Consider the following 19,298-nt stretch of genomic DNA (forward strand, 5'->3'; position numbering starts at 1 on the left):
GGGAAAGAGAATCTCAAGCAGACCCCGTGCTGAGCACAGAGCCTGATACAGGGCTCGATCTCACAACCCTGAGTTCAGGACCTTAACAAAAACCAAAAGTCAGATGCTCAATGGACTGTGGCACCCAGGTGCCCCTAAAGAATGTTTTCAATGACCTCATCATAGATAAACCTATAACTTAATTGAAATATCAAAAATAAGACATAGATTTCTATCGCTATTTTTGGTAACACGAAGTGGCAACTATTGGGACAAAGGGTTTTCATTTTCTAGCATCCACTATATACCACAGCATGCTACAGTAAGAACTTTCTATACATTATCAGATTTACTCATCACAACTGCTCTACAGAGTGGATATCATTACCCCCATTTTACAGGTGAAAACATTGTTCAGCAACTTATGGCCGCCAAGGTGACAAATAGTAGAGCTGAGATTTGGCTTTGGGACAGCATGTCCAAAATCAGATGCATTTATAGTGCACTACCTCTCCCAGGAAGAATTTTACTTTTATAAGAGAAAAAAATTTCTCGAGACTCTAAATCTTAGAAGACATTTATTACATGGACATTTGTAAGAAATCTCCAGACCCTACCACTGATGATGGGCATCTAAGAACTATGTGGTAATTTCCTATGTGCTCTGAGGCCTGAGACCCTGAGTCCAGGAGGGAGCTGGGAAAGACACCAGGGTGAGCCAGGTGTGGGCCTTGCCCTCTGGGAGCTCTGCCCAAGTGGGGAGAAAAGGTAAGCGTGCAGAAAACCGAAACATATGCAGGCTACCTGGGGTAGGGGTCATCTCTAAGCTGAAGCTCGAGGCTTGGGGAGGTGGCCAGGGAGAGGGGTTGGCCAAGACATCTTCCCTGGCATGGGGTCCTTGCTGCTATTGCTGCAGCCTACAGTTCAGAATCCAGGGCCCACATGGGGAAGCCTCACCCAACCATGTTCTCAGTTGCACAAAGCACTGGGCCTGCCAAGCCTAGTCCCTGCCCACTCCCTGCTAAGATCTGCCCATGAGATCTGCTCCTGAGGTATCTGAGGCTCTGAAGAAGGCTCTCCGCACTCTCCTATCTTGTAGCCAAGGAACCTATCTTGGTAAAGGCGGGACCAAGATAGGTCCTGGGATGACGGGCTCGGGAAAGGCAGAACTGGCGACCCCTGCAAGGCAGAAGAGGAACACTTCCTCCCCAACCTTCTCCTGTTCCCACCTGTCTCCGCATCCCTTCAGGTCATTCCAGAAGGCCTCCACGTGATTCTGTTCATCTGTTATCAGTCGAGGCATCCCCTGCTGAAGTGGCTGGTTAGCCCCCATGCCCTGGCTTCCCCTGAGAGAGGCACAAAGCTCCAAGGAGACAGGGAAAGGCTTGGACCGCTGCCCCCAGAACAGGTCGAGGCTCTAAGTCCCCAGGTGTGCGAGAAGGGTGCCAGGTGCCAACGCGGGGGAGAGAGACCTGGGGCCCAGAGGTGAAGCCTGGAGGCCTGGTGGCAGAGTCCTGTCTCTGCCTGCCTACTCCTGCAATGCACATATTCGCCAAAGGGAAACACCTTACCAGTGCATTTATAAACTGACATTTTGAGCGCTTCAGAATGTCAGTGCTGGAAAGAGCCATAGAGACCATGATATGGGCAAGAGGGAGGTGCAGGTAGGCAAAGCAAGGTGCCCAGGTTGCTTGGCTAGTGAGGGTCAGGCCTAGCTCCCGACTCCCCTCCAGTCAGAGATGGCCCGCCCTTCCCCAGTGCAAGGCAGTCAATTATTTGCTTGCTCACTGCAGACTTGCAACAGATGGAACATTCCTGAGAACAGGACCACTCATTAGATGATTCAACAAACATCCACAGAACTTGGAGGGAGCTAACAGTGGAGGCCAGGGAGTCTACAACTCAATGGGGTGGAGGGGAACCCATGGCTAGGAGATGAAATGCATTTAACACCATGTCTGGCCCACAGTAAGGACTTGATCACTGGGGGCTTCTACAAAAGCCTTCTTCTAGTAAGATAGAAATAAAAGGGGGAGGGGTGGACAAGGGTCAGACTGTGACCAAATTCACACAGATACTGAGAGAATGGGATTAGCTCTGGACACGATGAGGATGCAGGGTTGAGGGTAGAGGAAAGAAATCATCAGATTGTAGGAAGGTCGCTCTGGCAAAACTGGGGGGTAGAGTGGGTGGATGGGGGTAAAGAAAAGGAGAGTTAGCTGCGTGGTTCACAAGAGAGTCCCACGTGAATGGTAGGATATGTATGGTGGCCTTTACCAAGATAGGTTCCCGGGCTACAACTTTATTGGAGGAAAAAAATGAGGTTAATGTAGATAAAGTTATTTTGAGATGCCTAAGGGACATCCAAGGGTTCCGGGGGTGGGGCAGAGGGGGCATCCCGATGGCATTAGTCTTTCCAGATCTATACCTCAGGAAGAAGGTCTGAGCTTGAGCATCGAATATGCAGAAGTCAGCCCCCAGGTAATAGTCAAAAGCAGCAAGGGCTGGTAAGATGTAGCCACTCAATGAATTTTCATTAAGATCCTACTGTTTGTCAGGCTCTGTAAGAAGTGGGAAGGGTAAAGCAGAAAAGAAGGCGGCAAGGGTCCCTACTCTCAAAGAGATTACGATCAGGTGAGAAGAGCCAGAGTACACCCAACACGCACACGAAAATTAAAAGAAAAGGAAACCAGGAGCTAGGGAGAGCACCCAGTGCTAAACCTGGTGCGGTGTGACGGTGTCCAGCGGTATGGCTCCTTTGCCTTTCCCCGGGGAAAGGGTGTAAGGAGCATGAGAGAAAGGTGAAGACTCCAAGCTAGGGACCCCACTAGCCAGGGCCAAGGACAGAAAGCACAGTGTCTGACCCCAACATGTCACGTAGACCAGGATGTCCTGACTTCTGACCCACACTCTCATCTGGAGGCAATACCACCACCTCCAAACTCAACCCCCCCACCCCCCTACCCCTGCCCAAGAATAATTCTAGCAGTTCCTCATTCCATTTGGAAACTGAGACAGTCACTGAGCCCAGGGCTAGGTGCCAGGGATGGGCCCTCAAACAGTTCCAAGGAGGACCCTGGCCCTCAGGCCATTCCTGTTCGAACAGGAGACACACAGGTGCAAATGCCCCTGGCACCAATGTCTCAATAAAGCAATTGCAAGATGTACTAAATGCTGTGAAAAAGAGCAACAAAAGGCTAAAGATAACAGGGAGTGATCCACTTTAGGCAGGAGAAGCAGAAAGCAAGCCTCTGTTGGGGAGTGGGCTGGGAGGAGTGCCATTGAAGGTGAGCCTTCGAATTTGCCCTAGAAACAACTGGGGTGTGGGCATTTTAAGCAAAGGAAGGGTGTGTGCATCGGCTCAGTGGCAGGAAAGAGCTTGACACATTTGGGAAACTGAGTGGCAGCCAGCAGGGCCAGAGGCCAAGGCTGGGGAACAAGAAGTGATTAACACTGGCAACACAAACAGAGTCACATCACTGGGGCTCAGCCGGCTGCACCAAAGCCACTGAAGGGTTCTGCAGGCCGGGCATGACCCGATCTGGTTTCCATCTTAAGGAATTCCTGGCCAGCAAAGGGCCTAAAGATGGGGGTGAGGGGCTGGTTTTTTCTGAGCAGGCACTGCCTTAAGGCAGTCCTCAATCACACAGCCTGGTGGCCCTTTATTCCACCCACAGTCAGGGTCAGGCCTCCATCTGCAGAGAACTTTTCCTCCTTGGATCTCCTGCCCGGGCCTACGTGCCTCTCAGAAAGTCCCATAAACTCCCTAAAGTGTTTCCAACAGACTGCACTGATGTGTTGGCCAATGGATGCTTTTGCAAAAGGACGCAAAATAACAAAATGAAACCACTCCCTCATTTCTGATGGAAATTTGTTTCCTCCTCCACTGCTTGCCATTAGACCCCAGCCTGAGCAATTGTCTTTGCTCTTTCCTCTGTCTCCACGCATTTTCCAAAAGGCCATGAACATGTGTACAACCATGAACAATAACAAAGAGCTATAAATTCTTATTGATCCCAGAAGGTTGGCAATTTGAAACAATAAAAATATGTCCTGACTGTTTCTCTCAAAAGAACATTCTGGAGACACAAAAGAGCTTTGTTAAAACAAATGAGTTTGGGGTACACTTCGGGCCTGATGGTGGCCTCAAGTCACCAGGTATTGATGGAACAGGCAACTCCAGACACAAAGTTGGAAAGACACCCCCTCAAACACAGCCCCACCTCGCCCCCCTCTCCTGGGGTCAATTCCTCATTGGTCAGCCCACATCTTGACTCCAGCAAGTTTCCTATATAGCTCTTGGCCACTACTGTTTTCAGGAGTTAGAATTCTCAGCCTAAAGAGAAAGTCTCCTTTGTCCTCACATCCATGATTTAATTTACATTCTCCTGAACACTCCATTCACTTTGTTTTCAGGCTAAGAAGTCTCACAATTGTACTAGATCCTGAATTTGAATTTCCCTGTGTTTCCACTGTTTGGCAATTTGCCCAGGTCAGCCACTGGACAGTCCCAGAATTCAACTCTACCTTAGAGAAAAAACACCAAAGCTCATGATTTCTTATTAGAGTTCTAACTACTGTCATCTATTTTCTTTTGATTTCTGTATTTTTGTTTTTCAAAACACACAGATGTGTGTAAGCACACCTACACCCAGATGCATACATATCACCTATTCTCTGAAAAATCAGGGAAGTTTCCACAGTCTTCTCCAATGGGTCACATTCCTAGGGAGCTGTTCTCCCTTTGTTCCCCAGATTTCAGAAGGGTGCCCTTAGCTGCATTTTTTTCCTGCCTTTCTCACCCAGATGCACTCCTCCCAGCATTCCTGGAGCCTTCAATACCATGATTCACGAGACAAGAACTGACTTTCTATGCTTTTGTCTCTCTGTTCTTGCCTATAAGCTTCTTTTATATGCAAATGAAAAAACTTTACCAGAAATGGGCCGAACTTGATCACAACGTAGTACAAACACAAAGAAATGTCAAGTCCTAATAAAAAGCATGTAGTAAATTAGTTAGGCAGCACTATGAAAGAAATTGTTCTTTGCTCTTTAGACAATCTTGAAGGGAAAACAGATTATTGCTGGCAGCATCTGGCTTACCTGAATGTATTATAATCCACCATCTTTGTATGCCTGCAGTCAGCGGCTGTAAATACCTGCTTGATCTCTCTGGATTTTGATTCTTCTTCTTTCAGCTTTTGTAAGATAAGTTCAATGCTGCTCATGGGAAACTAGAAGGGGGAAAGGAAAGGAAGGATATTAAAACATACCTGAGACATAGGGAGCCCAATCTTTCTGATGGCCAGCAAAGAGACTTCACACTCTGAACCTGAGCACAGCTGGGCATGGCTGTCCATAGAGACCAACGCAGAGGAAACATCACTAGAATTAAATCTCTTAGTTGCAGTTTTAGGACAATGAGCAACATCAGCATAGGCCCAGATCTGAGAAAACGAGCTTAAGGGACAGTAAACTGCAGGAATCAGAAAACAATCCCTCAGCCTTCTCACCTGAACCCTTGGACTATGTTGGGAGACCCTAATGGAGAGGATGGGGATTCACAATTGGATAAGCAGACCCTCATTTTCTCCCGATCTCAAGAGTGGGCCCCTCTGGGGACTATTGGCCATCAGATCATGCACTGAACAGAGCACAGCTGGGTGTCAAGAGATCCATATGCACTGGAATCCCCGACCTTCGCTCTCTGGCAGCCCCCAGTTCCTGTCTCCTACCATGTGATTAGGTTTTAGACTCTGTAAAAATACTTCTTACTCAATCCAGTAAAGTATAAGCTTGTAAATAATTACAGCTAAGAGCTTAAAAAGAGAGAGAGAGGATTACACATGAAAGATTAAAAACACTGATGTTAATTTAGTATAAAGGTCTCTCTTCCACCAGGGGGTTTGAGACCTATCACAGACCTCCATCCGCCCCACCGTTCTGCATTGCCTTTCATCTATTTCCGTGATTGGATCTATTAGCTCTTTTGCAAAGATATTAAAGAGTATATTAATCTTGGGGTCCCTGGGGGGTCTCAATTGGTTGAGAGGCTGACTCTTGATTTCAGCTCAGGTCATGATCTCAGGGTTGTGAGATCGAGCCCAACATCAGGCTCCGTGCTCAGTGCATCGCTTGGAGCCTGCTTAATATTCTCTATCTCCCTCTCCCTCTGTGCCTCCATCCCTTAAAAAAAAAAAAGAGTATATTAATCTTTTTCTGCTGAGAAAGCCCTTGTTAAGAGTAGTTTTAAAATAATGCCGTTTTCACTTGAGATGCTAATACCAGATAATGTCCTACCCTGCTTTTATCTTTCTGAAAGGAGAAAAGCCCTTTATATCAAATAGACACATATATATATACACACATACACACACTATTTATATAAACTATATGATAACATATATAGTATGTTAACATATGCATGTATATACATAATACATATATACATATATAATACATACCTACAATACAGATATACATATATAGTACATATATGCATATATACACACACAAGAATGTTAACACATAGGTTCACCCTGTGTTTGAAAATCGAGTCCTAATTCACAATAGCTATTGCAAATTGTACCCTAAGCTTGCTATGGGCCACCCAGAGCTAAGCACTTCACACACGACTGCATCTCCTCTTCATAGTTAATTCTCTGAAATGGGTCAGCTGTGTAGAGATGAGCAAAGTGGAGCTCAGGGAAAATACGGGTCTCAAGCCTCTCAGCCAGGAAGCATGGAGCCACATTTCCCAGCCGAGCCTGCTGGTCTCCAGCAATCTAACTGCCCTATTATTGAGCCTCTTGACTGAATTCAGTGCTTCTGAAGGGCTACCAGTTCACGGTTTTACGACAAGCCCAAGTCCTAACCCTGCGAAAGGAGAATCGGTGTGGCGGCGCTGGAAGATGCTGTCTGGGCCTACTATCCAGAGAGGCTGCAGAGAAGAGCTGACGGCCCCCCACCTGCCATACCTTCGGCCATACTCTGCCCAGGCTGTTCTCCTCCCAACGACAGTGCAACAGGGGCACCAGATCTGGGCCATTCCAGCCAGACATGGCACTTCCGGCACTTCCGTGAGCAGCCTTTGCTCCCAGGCTCCTCCTCCCCATCGGCCTGGCTGACACTTTCTCAGAGCTGCACCGTGTCCTGAGGCCTTTCCTGCACCCACCTCTCCTTCCTTGTCCTGAGGCCTTTCCTGCACCCACCTCTCCTTCCTTCCCTCTCTTTTCTCAGGAGTCAGACCTACATCTCAGGCTCCCCACCTACTCTTGCTCCCTCCTCTTTGATCCTTCATATGCATTTCTCCCAGGACATCCCTTGCTTATCTAACTCAGCCTTGGTACCTGCTGCTCAGAGGACCCAAACAAACAGACAGGATGATATGATAAACACAGAGAGACTGGTCTTAGCAACTTAGCCTTGAGCATTTTATATATAAATGAAACAGAACTGGTACTGTGTATAGATATAGATATATAGATATAGAAGTATAGATATAATTGGCACATAAATATTATTACTTAGAGGCAGACTTTTAAAATAAATCATTTCTAGGGATGCCCGGGTGGCTCAGCGGTTGATAGGGAGCCTGCTTCTCCCTCTGCCTATGTCTCTGCCTCGCTCTCTCTCTCATGAATAAATAAAATCTTTAAAAAAATAATTGTTTCTAGGTGGATTTTTCACTATTAGGTAATGTCTCTCAAATGTACATGTTTGCACACCAAACCAGTCCACACTTAAAAAACTCAAGATTTTATCGAAACATTAGTTTGACAGAACAGCACCACCATACTAGTGCTTTTAGGAACAGTACCCATCTGCCATCTTGTTTCAAACAAATAAAATTTTCTGAGCTCACTGCTGCCAATTTGTCCTTGAACTCTTATTCGGGCCTCAGGTAGCTCCTGTTATGGAAAGCTGCAAGCCCAGCAACTCTCAGGTTCCCTTGGGGTTTCTGTTTGTTCAGCGCTTGGCCTTCCGTGTAGGCCTGTGCCAATTAACAGGGACAGCACAGTGTGTGGCACCAGATTTTCTTCCTTTCCTATAGCTGCTGAATTTCTTTATGAAAGCACTGTCAGCGTCAGCAAAAAAACCAGGAAACTTGATTCAACCCTGGGCTCTGCCTCCTGCCTGTGCCTGGCACCCCTGTGCTGCTGGGCAGTGCCCCGAGGACCCTGCGGGTAAACAGTAGACCGGGACCTGGGGCCAGATCCATTGTTCGCGCAGATCCATTATTCATGGCCACATGTGTGAGTGCACAATGTAAAACTGGTGGCAGGATGAAGACAAAAAGGCCTGGAGAAAGAAAAACACAGACTGCAGGGCGCTAAGGGGCAAGTCGAGAATTACACAGCTCACCATGTCAGAATTCATCTCCATATAGTTTAAGGTATACTCGTCGGCGTTGAGCAAAAGAAACAGGTAGCCATTCAGGTTCACTGTGGCCCCAATATACAACTCCTCGGCCTTGATATATTCGGATAGTTCACTTTTAAAGACCTCTTGTCCAGGCTTCTTAACACGAATTCTTTTCAAGAACTTCCCACCAGTAATCCCTATAGAAAAAGAGAAAAGTTAATGAGTAGCCTTTCTTCTTCAAAGAACCATACAACTTGCCTTTAGAGTTCCTTCATGCTCAAACACAGGCCAGGCAAGTGAGCTTGTGAACTCACACTGCCTATTCTTCTCAGACCTGAGGGAAGAATGAGGCAGTGGGGAAACAATAGGCTCCCTAGGTGAATGTGTAAAGAAAAAAAAAAAAAAAGTATGGCATTCCAGCCTTTTCTTTCCTCTCTCTACTCCCTTCCCAATCCAAACACTTAAATAAACAGTAAGCGCCTGCTATATGCCCAGCAGCATACAGAGAACCAGGACGTTAGGAAGATACTCTGCTTCAGAGCACGTCTGAACAGTACCACGTGGAAAATTGCCCACTTGAGCTTATTTCCACCTTCTTGTCTTAAATTTATTCCAACACTCAGATTAAGTGTAAGATTAAGATGCCTTGCTTCTAGAAAGGAGCTTACTTAACGGGTTGAAGATAAATCTGCGAGTCCACAACTTTTGTCCACAACAAAAGTTGCCACAACTTTTTCTCCTCTATAGGCTAAGTATCTCTTTGCTTCTTTTAGCAAGGCCACATATCTATTGCTTTCCAGAATTCTGACCATTCCATCTGCTCTCTTTCGTGGGTTATCTGGGTGGGTGGTTTTTGTTTATTTGGTTTTGGTTTTGTTTTTGCCTCTTGGAAAGCAGCAAGCAGAACTGAAGATGGATCTCCAGTATCTTCTCATTGATACTGAACTGAAACCTTCAGCCATCTGAATATAACCTGAAGCCAGATGAGCTCTGGGGGTCAGCTTCATCACACCCCTGCCACATTAAAAAACTAGAGGTGGTGGAAAGACAGAGGCTCTGGAGCCAAACAGAGCTGGAGGCCAATCCTGGCTCTGTTGCTTGTTGGATGATCTTTAGGAGTTTAAATCTCTCGGAACCCCTCTGAATTCTCACTGGTAAAATGGGAATAAAATTTGTAAGGAGTGACGAAATGTGCCTTTCAGATCACCTATTGTGGGGAACACAGGTGACAAAGGTCCTAGTGGTTATGCTCTGACACCTATCCCTGGGTTTGGACTGAGGTCATGCTTTCCCACAGGCTACTGCCAACAAATGCCTGGATAAGGCAAGAATACAAAGGCAGGCCCATTCCTACAAGATGGAGACTCCTGAACTAGTGATTTCAGCTCTTGGGTTCCTGATCAGCCTTGCTTAAATGTGATTAGACTCTCCCTGCAATCTAAGACTTTCTTCCTTCCTTCCTGCTATCCTTCACAGGAGTCAGATACACACAGCAGTCCAACAGCTCTCCTGGCCTCTTCTGGCTCCTTCCACAATTTCCCTTGCCAACATTTTCCCTAATGCATCTTTTGTATATTCAGTCCCATCTTGGAGCTCACCCCTCGGAGGATCTAGACTAACACAAAATTTAATGTCATGAAGCTTTTCTAAGGTAACAATAGGTAATTGTGGCTGCTATTATTACTAGTAAGCTTGTAATTGACTTCTATCACCTTGTTTTATAAAGGCTGTCATCCGGCCATAATTTTCCCTATTCTTAGATGTACAGAGTTGATTTTTTTTTCCCTGTAGGCTCCACACCCAACATGGGACCTGAACACACGACCCTAAGATCAAGAGTCACACGCTCTATTGACTGAGCCAGCCAGGCACTCCCAGAGTTGATTTTTTGATCTTTAAGAGCATGACTTTCTATTTACTCCTATTTGATTTCATATTTTATGATCTGATTCATTACTGAAATCACTATGCAGCCTGACTTAGGTACACAGAGTGGCTCCCATCAGCTCGTAAGAGCTGACCTAAATTTTTAGGGATTTTGCAAGCCAGTCATTAGTGTTACTTGCTTGAAATGGACTATGGTGAGGCATCTACACTGTGACAACTGCCAAGTGTTACAGATCAGGGCTTTTAAAACTTTTTTCAGAGAACCAATTCACCAGCACACCACTGACCATTCTTCCCAAAAGTGTCTTTAGCACAGACAACAGTTTTAAATATGTCAGGACAAAGAGCAGAGCCCTAGAGTTCCATAATTCAGGAAGTCAAAATCAATGGCTCTCCTCAGCAATGTCCACTGTTATCGGCACGCCACAGCAAGGCATTCTGTGGGCCTGAGTGCTGGAACCTTGGCATGAGCCTCGACAGACAAACCAGAGGAAGACAGACTCTGAAAATTAAAATTTGTTAATCTGGGATTGTCTTATAGTTAAGGAAACATTTTGTAAGTGGTACTATCCAAAATAGAGATTTCCTTTTGTCTTGCTCTCTTTGCAGGGTAGACAGACCATGATTCTGAAACCCCTGGATTCCACAGAGGAACCTCAGAGGCCACAGCCAAGAGGAGGCATCCAGAGTCCCCTAGCCCTGAGCCAACCAAACTGTTCCTCTTTCATCATTTTACAAGTCTGGGTTCCCATTTAAGAGATCTTTATAAAATGAACTCCAGTGGTTACAAAAAAAGAAAAAAAGAAAAAGAAAGAAAGAAAGAAAAAGAAAAGAAAGCCACCATCTTAGTCATCTAGGCCATAAAATCAGACCACACTAACTTTCAAAAGAAAGACAGTTACTTGTTCTGAGAAAATTGCTGTAAGAGCTATGTCTCTTACCTGAATTCCTCTCTATAGGTTCAAACACTGAGATCGTGTCATCACTGAGAAAGTATGAAATAACAAACATCCTGTCCACATCCGCACATTTGTGTGTGATGAGTTTTGCAAAAAACCGGAGTGTATTGCTTATGTTGCCATAGCTAAATGAAGAGAAATGAGGGTTACAGCCTTATTACAAATGCTTAAAAAAAAAAAACCTGCAAAAGGTATGCTATGTTTTTTTTTTTTTATTAAGGTATAACGGACTTACAACATTATGCTAGTTTCAGGTGTACAACATGATTCGATAGGATCACTGAAATAAATCTATTTAACATCCATCATCACCACATAGAGTTATACATTTTGCTTCTTGTGATGAGAACTTTTAAGATCTACTCTCTTCGCAACGTTCAAATACACAATACAGTATTACTAACTATAAACGCCATACTGTGTATTACATCCCCAGGATTTATTTTATAACTGCAGGTTTGTACCTTTTGACACCTTCACCCATTTCCCCTACCTCCCCTACCCACCAGGTATGCTACGTGCACTCCCTAAAGTTGAAAAAGTTCAACCACCCTCTTAAGGTTCTAAATCTACATGAAGAGGAGTTATTCTCAGTTTATTAAAATATCTCTTATTCTTTAGATGTCCAGGGTAACCCACTGGGAAAATGTACCCAAAACAAATGTCATAAACACACTCCTCAAACCAGCTACATCGAACAGCTGTTTCCTACTCACGAGGCTGGTCAGTGACCACAACAATCACATCAGCAGGAAGGACAGGCATCTGGCCCTTACTGGTCCAGCAGCAAGAAGATGTGCCCCACCGGTGCCTGGAGCCACCTCCCCCATGTTCACCTCCCACATTCTCAGGCCCATTTCCTTGCTCCCTTCCAGCCCCACATCCTCTCCTCCCTGAGCAACCCCGCCCCCGTTCTCCAGCATCCCTTCAACTCTCTTTAAGAGAAAAATTACCTCTTCCTTTTCAAATGTTGTATTAAATATTACAGACCTACTCCTTCATAGCACTTATAACCCAACCCATATTGTGAGTGGCTATTACTGGTCTGTTTTCCCAGGGCAAGGATGGTGCCTTATTAATCACTGTCTGATACAAAGTACTTTTTACATTATAAATACTCGCTAAATGTTTGCAGAAAGTCGTTAGAAGATCCATATAGATTCAAATTTGCACTCAGAATTCTACACATGAATAGAATAGCCCGAAAGACTGAAGAAGGGATCAAATTCTAGAATGCAAAGTTCCCAAAGTTGACTGCCTGGTCACTGAAGAAATTAATTTATGGTCCATCAGCAGAAGCATGTCTTTTGGAAATCAGCTAGTAAATGTTGGCCTTTGTAAAATACTAAACCCGTGGGGAGGGCTTTGGTAATGAAAATCATTACCCCAAGGAGGCACAGAGTAAAATCAACCATGGACTTCATCACTTCCTTGTCACGACTCAAAGCAGGGAGGCCCTCACTTTCAGATTCTCCTATGCAAGGAGAATTCTTTCTTTGTGGTCACAGTGATGAAAATACAACAGAACGACAACAATAAGAACAAAACAAAACAGAACAGAACCTGTATTTCTGACTTGCTTTTCTCTGTCCCTCTCTCCAACTGTCCAAGGAAGCAGGGCTAAAAAAGCATGGTGCCAAGATTCCCAGCTACATGGGTGTAAGGCCTCATGGGAGATTTAAAGTAGCAGCTTGGGGGGCTAGCCTCAGAGAAAACCAAGGGCAAAACAGCCAGGGCTCCACAAGTTCTGTCTTCTTAGTTCCTACTTTCTCTGGCTTCAGACAGACCTCAGAAAGCATGGGGGCAGCTATACCTTGTCAGCCATCTTGTCTGGTACTTAACTGGATTTATAAGCAACAAACAGATTTGGTAACCCCTGTCTCAAGAAGGACCCATTAACTTTCACAGGCGCCAGAAATATCACTGAAACAACTGAGGAAGATTTAACATCAGGCCACATGAACACTACTTGTACATTTACATGAACATGTAAATACGTGAACATTTACTACTGTAAATGTAGCTTCTTAAAACTTAACATACATTTGGAAGTGTGTATGTTAAGCATGGGTTTTTCACATTTAAAATGCCATTTTTTCACCTAAGTCTTGTGTTCTGGAGAGCTTGTCAGTCAGGAATAATTTACTCAAACAAAATCTTTAGAGCAGCAGTTCACAAAGTTTGTTGTGTTTAAAAGTCACCTGGGGAACTTGTTAAATATACAGAATCCAGTCCTACCCCTAGAGATAGGGATTCAGTAGTTAGCTTGCATCTCCAGAAACCTGCATTTTTAATAAGCTCTCCCAGGAGATTCTGATGAAGTGGTCCCTGGAGCATACTTTGAAAAACACTGCAAGTATCTTCAGCTATTTCCTTGACTAGTAAGCTAATATCAAAATTCTCTAAACTCTCTTTTTATCACAATACTCCTCACACTCAAAAAACTAGCATTTTCTCTGCTTCCTATTATACCACCTCTATCGCTCCATATGGCTTTCTGGGACAGTGACAGGTTCAAACACATACACCTACAGCTTCGTGTCATAACTGACTATGACATAGAGTTGACCCTTGAACAACACAAGGAACTGCCTGGGTCCACTTATACATGAGTTGTTGTTGTTGTTTTATAAACATAGTACTCCAAAAGAATCACTTGGTGATCCACTTCTCAGTGTATATTCACTCCCTTGATGATCTCTTCTAGGATCAAGTCTTTAAATACAAAAAAAAAAAAAGTCTTTAAATACCACCTACATGCCGAGGACTTCCAAACTTCTATTTCTTACTCAGATCTTTCTCCCAAACTCTACTCAGTATTTCCATCTGATACTTAATAGACATCTCACACTTCACTTGTGCCCAAATTAAACTTCTGTTCTTGCCCCTAACCTGCTCTTTTTTTTTTAAGATTTGAGAGAGAGAGAGAGAGAGAGAGAGAGCGCGCACATGAGTGAGGGGGAGGGGCCCAGGGAGAAGCAGGCACCCCTCTGAGAAGGGAGCCCTATGCAGGGCTTGATCCTAGGACCCCAGGATCATGACCTGAGCCAAAGGCAGATGCTCCACTGAGCCACCCAGGTGCCCCTAAACCTGCCCTATCTACAGTCTTTTCCATAGATGGCAACCCTATCCTTCCAGTTGTTCAGGCCAAAACCTTGAGAGTCATCCTTAATGCCTCTCTTTCAGATTTCATGTCCAAAGCTGTCAGGGAATCCCATTAGCTCGACCTTCAAAATAGTTCCAGAATCTGCTATGTGTCATCGCTTTCACAGCACCCACCCTGATCCAAGTCATCCTAACTTTTCTCTTGGACCACTGTAGTAGTCTCTGAACTAGTTCTAACTCCCACCATTGCCTTTCTCAATGGCTCCACTTATCACTCAAAGTCAAAAGAATCCTTAAAATGGTCTTCAAGGCCTCTGTGGCATCTGATCCCCCACTACCTCTCCTAATCTGTTTATGTTGCCCTTTACTCACGTCTTCTATCCATGTTGGCCTGCTTCATGCTCCGGACTATTACACCAACTGCTCCTTCTGCCTACAACAGGTTTCCTTTCCTTGGTAAGGTCCATCCAGACCACACTATTTTTAAAAATGAAACTGGGGGTGCTCCTCAGCCCTGCCCTGCCAGATCCTCCTTATTCTTCTCACACTTCTCCATACTTCTGGAATGCCCTAGGTGTTATCTGTAGCATGCACTGTCTGCCTCCCCCAGCCAGACTGTATGTTCTATGAGAGTAGGGTTATGCGTCTGTTTCATTCACTGATGGATCTCAAGCCCCTAGATCAGTGTTCGGCACACAGGCAGGTACTCTGTGAATATTTGTTGACTAAGAAAATGAATGGCTCGCTCAGGGCTATGTAACCCCCGAGGACCACAAAAACAGCAAGAGCTGTATTCTTGTGGTTGGAAGAGAGATGAAGGCTTATTTTTATTGATGAGAAAAAGAAAACTTTTTAAGAGAAAACAGCATGACTGATGGTGACAGCAGGTAGACAACATCTGAAGCAAGGCAGAGATTAAGATTAAACCATGAATTTTTGGATGCGCTATAGCTATGAATAGCACAACTCTGGGATAACAGCCTTCCTGGTGGGAAGTCATCTGTCTCTTCTATCCATAAGAACGAGAAGGGTGAAGCTTATTCTATATGCTTACTTATTTATCCATTGCTTCTCTTCTTGGACAAAATATTTAATGAGCCCCAAGAAGGTAGCCAGCACTGTTCTAACTCTGAGGGACACAGCAGAGCCAGTCCCTGCCCTCATGGTGCTCTTGAACCAGGGGGACACCACGATTACATAAACAAGTAACTGCCACACACTGTGGGAAGTTCAGGCTCTGTGGCAAGAAAGTAAGCTCCAAGAGACAGGCCTCTCTGGGTTCAAATTCTAGTTCAACTAAAAATTAGCTGTGTGAGCTCAGGCAAATTGCATATCATCTCTGACCCCCCAGTTCCCTCATGTGAGGAATGGGTATCACAGTATTATTTACTTTATGAGATTCTTTTGAGGAATAGATGAGATCAAGTATCATAAAGTAGTTAGCACACCATAACCACAAACTGCTTGTTAGTAGTGGTAATATTATTACTATTACTACTACTACTACTACTACTACTACTACTACTACTCCTCCTCCTCCTCCTAGAGGTATGACCAGTAGAGTACTATGGGTACACACAGAACAAAGTAATTCCACCAGTGCAGCCAGAAAAGATATTCTGGTTCTCCCAAGTCAGACTACACAATCTGCTCAGCAGGCCACCACAGTGAATTTTTACCCAGAAGATGAAGGCCTTTGTTCCATCAAAAACCTGATGTGCTCTAATCTGGAACTATTTCCTCCTCCAACGATTCAAAGTTGATCACCATTAACCTCATACAACAGTTAGTACCCAGGAAGTTTTTAACAGCAACGTACATATAACCAACATATGTCACACACAACTGTACATCTCAATCCACAGTGTATTTGCATTAAGAACCCATTTCTGCATGCTCTCTGAGATCATCTTCCTTAGGTTCTCACAGTTTTAAAACCTTGAGTTATTCACACTCATGTGTAAATCTCCAGCTGAATGTGCCAGTTACTATGGAAACAAGGTCACTGTGTAGGAGGAGCTTGAGGGAAGTGTATTCCTAGCATGGAACAAGCAGTGGACAGAAAAAAACAAAATTAGACACATTTGTGCCTGTACCACCAATGGCCCAGCCAGGGCAGCAGGACAAGAACGTGGAATGCTGTCTACAGTCAGTGTCCTGTGGGCAAGTTGATGTGGTGTAGACAGAAAGAGAGACTAAAGGCAACGACCCACAAGGAGCTGTTCCCCCCTCCCCGGGGTTCCAGGAGCAACACCCTAGATCATATTTCATCTTGTTTACTTATAAGAAAAATTCCCTCTCCTTTTACAATAGGGACATTCTTCTTGCCTGCCTCCTTCGGGTGGCTGCGCTAAAAAGCAGCGGTTAGTGAAAAGTATCCATCAGAAGTCCTGCCCTGTAAACTCTTATCTGTAAGGAGGATTGAGTATGAGTTGGTGTCCCTCTTCTGTGATTGGAATAAGTGGTTCTCAAAGCCCGGTGTGCATCAAAACCACCTGGAAGGCTGATTAAAACACAGTACAGATCCTACCACCCCCAGAGTTTCTGCCTTAACAGGTCTAGGATGAGGCACAAGTAGCAGTATTTCTAACCAGTTGCAGAACCATCAGTTCTACAACTTAAAAAACAGAACTCTAAAATCCTTAAAAATAAGGGATTTTTTAAAAAAATATTTTCCTTTTAAGTAATCTCTACACCCAGCATGGGACTCAAACCTACAATTCCCGAGATCAAGAGTCACATGCTCCTCCAACTGAGCCAGCCAGGCGCCCCAAGGATTATTTCTTAAAATGGCAAAAGCCAGGGGCACCTCGGTGGCTCAGTGGGTTAAGCATCTGCCTTTGGCTCAGGTCATGATCTCAGGGTCCTGGGACTGAGCCCCACAGCAGGCTGTCTGCTCAGTGGGGAGCCTGCTTCTCCCTCTGCCACTGCCTGCCACTCTGCCTGCTTGTGCTCTCTGTGTCAAATAAATAAAATCTTAAAAAAAAAAAAAAGGCAAAATCCTTCATGTCATGGCCAAGACAACCTTCTAGGTATTCTATACAATTCTTAATATGTTTTCGCCACTTTTACAAATAGAGCAAAACTATTCTTCTGTCTATGTCAAAATGTTCTACAATTGTATCTGATCCCATTTAACTTTATCAAATTCTGGAGGCTTTTTCATCTCCTTCTTCTGGTCTTACTACATGTTTCCTTTATCATTTTTCACCACCAGTTCTCCTGACTCAGTATTTCCCCTCGCTAGGACTTCGATGTTTAGCCCACATCTTATTCAAACGTTTGCAACATTCTCCCACCACTTTTTCCCCAACTTAACTTCTCCAGGGCCTGCTCTCCCTGCAGAAATAAAAAGGAGCCATGGGTAGTGCCCACATTCTATACACATGATGGAGCAGCAGATTTTTCCTTGTATATATGAGGAATACCTTTGAAAGTCCATCTTTTGAAATTATATTCAGCCATAGGAATAATCTATGGTTACTAAACTCAAACCTCTCAAGTGAAAACAATTAATTGTCAAGTATTATTCTGAAAAATACTTAAGAGTCACTAAAGCCTCTATAACAAGGGTAGGAAACTATAACATGTGGATCAAATATGGCCAGCCACCTGGTTTTGTCTGGGCTATGAGCTAAGAATGGCTTTCATGTTTTTGAATGGTTGGAAACATCAAGAGAATATTATTTTGTGATGTGTAAAAAATTGTATGGAACTCAAATGTCAATGTCCATAAACAAAGTTTTATTGGAACACAGTCACACATTTGTTTATGGACTCTTTGGCTGCTTTCACACTATGATGACAGAGCTAGGTGGTTGTAACAGAGGCTCAATGCCTACAAAGCCAAAAATATTTATGATCTGATTCCTAACAAAAAATTTTACTGACCCCTACTCTATACCACTTCCTAGGGACCATCTTAAGGAGATATGTGTATAGAAAGACAACATAATTTGGGGATAATAAAACTTTCAGGGCTTCCAGATTACACATTAAAATAATCACTCAAGTGCTCACTTCAGCAGCACATATACTAAAACTAGAACAAGGGGATCCCTGTGTGGCTCAGCAGTCTGGCGCCTGCCTTTGGCCCAGGGTGCAGTCCTGGAGTCCCAGGATCGAGTCCCACGTCGGGCTCCCAGCATGGAGCCTGCTTCTCCCTCCTCCTGTGTCTCTGCCTCTCTCTATCATTCATAAATAAATAAATAAATAAACAAACAAATAAATCTTTAAAAATAAATAAATAAATAAATAAAATAAAACTGGAATAATACAGAGAAGATTAGCATGGCTCCTGTGTCATTGGGATGGCGAGCAAATTCATGTTTTAAAAAATAAAAATAATAAAATAACCAATCGATGGTAAGAAAGTGGAGAAAAGAGAACCCTCATTCCCTGTTGGTGGGAATGCATGGGGCAGCCACTTTGGAAAACAGTATGGAGGTTCCTGAAAAAATTAAAACCACTATATGATCCAGCCATTCCACTTCTGGGTATATATCCAGAGGAAATGAAATCACTGTCCCGAAGACATACCCACACCCCTGTGTTCACTGCAGCATTATGCACAATAGCCAAGACAAAGAAGCAACCTAAGCGTCTAGCAACAGATAAATGGATATGGAAGATGCCACATGCGCATACGCAAAGGAATATTATCCAAACATAAAAAAGGAGGAAATCCTACCATTTGTGACAACATAAATGGACCTCGAGGGCATTATGCTAAGTGAAATAAGTCAGAGAAAGACAAATACTGTATGATCTCTCTTACATGTGGGATCTCAAAAAACCAAACTCACAGAAACAGATCAGATGGGTGGCTGCCAGAGGTGGGGGTAGGGGGTGGGCAAAATGGGTAGAGGGGATCAAAAGGTATAAACTGCTAGTTATAAGATCAGAAGTCCTAGGGGTTTAACGTACAACATGGTGACTGTGGTTAACAATACTCTCTTGTATATTTAAAAGTTGCTGAGAGAGTAGATCTTAAAAGTTCTCATC

The 19,298-nt window shown here is 44.2% G+C and overlaps 1 protein-coding gene and 1 pseudogene across 1 annotated transcript in view; one reads left to right on the forward strand and one right to left on the reverse strand.

The window, feature by feature from the left end:
• Nucleotides 1–19,298, reverse strand: part of EFHC2 (EF-hand domain containing 2) — a 204,667-nt gene that overhangs the window by 81,939 nt on the left and 103,430 nt on the right. Inside the window, exons 9-11 of the mRNA XM_041741319.1 lie at nucleotides 11,172–11,314; nucleotides 8,344–8,540; nucleotides 5,083–5,213 (exon numbers count right to left, since the gene is read on the reverse strand). Coding sequence (XP_041597253.1) covers nucleotides 5,083–5,213; nucleotides 8,344–8,540; nucleotides 11,172–11,314 — 471 coding nt within the window. The remainder of the gene's footprint in view (nucleotides 1–5,082; nucleotides 5,214–8,343; nucleotides 8,541–11,171; nucleotides 11,315–19,298) is intronic.
• LOC121483695 lies at nucleotides 18,534–18,627 on the forward strand (annotated as a pseudogene).

This window comes from Vulpes lagopus, chromosome X (genome assembly GCF_018345385.1).
Source record: "Vulpes lagopus strain Blue_001 chromosome X, ASM1834538v1, whole genome shotgun sequence".
Lineage (NCBI taxonomy): Eukaryota > Metazoa > Chordata > Mammalia > Carnivora > Canidae > Vulpes > Vulpes lagopus.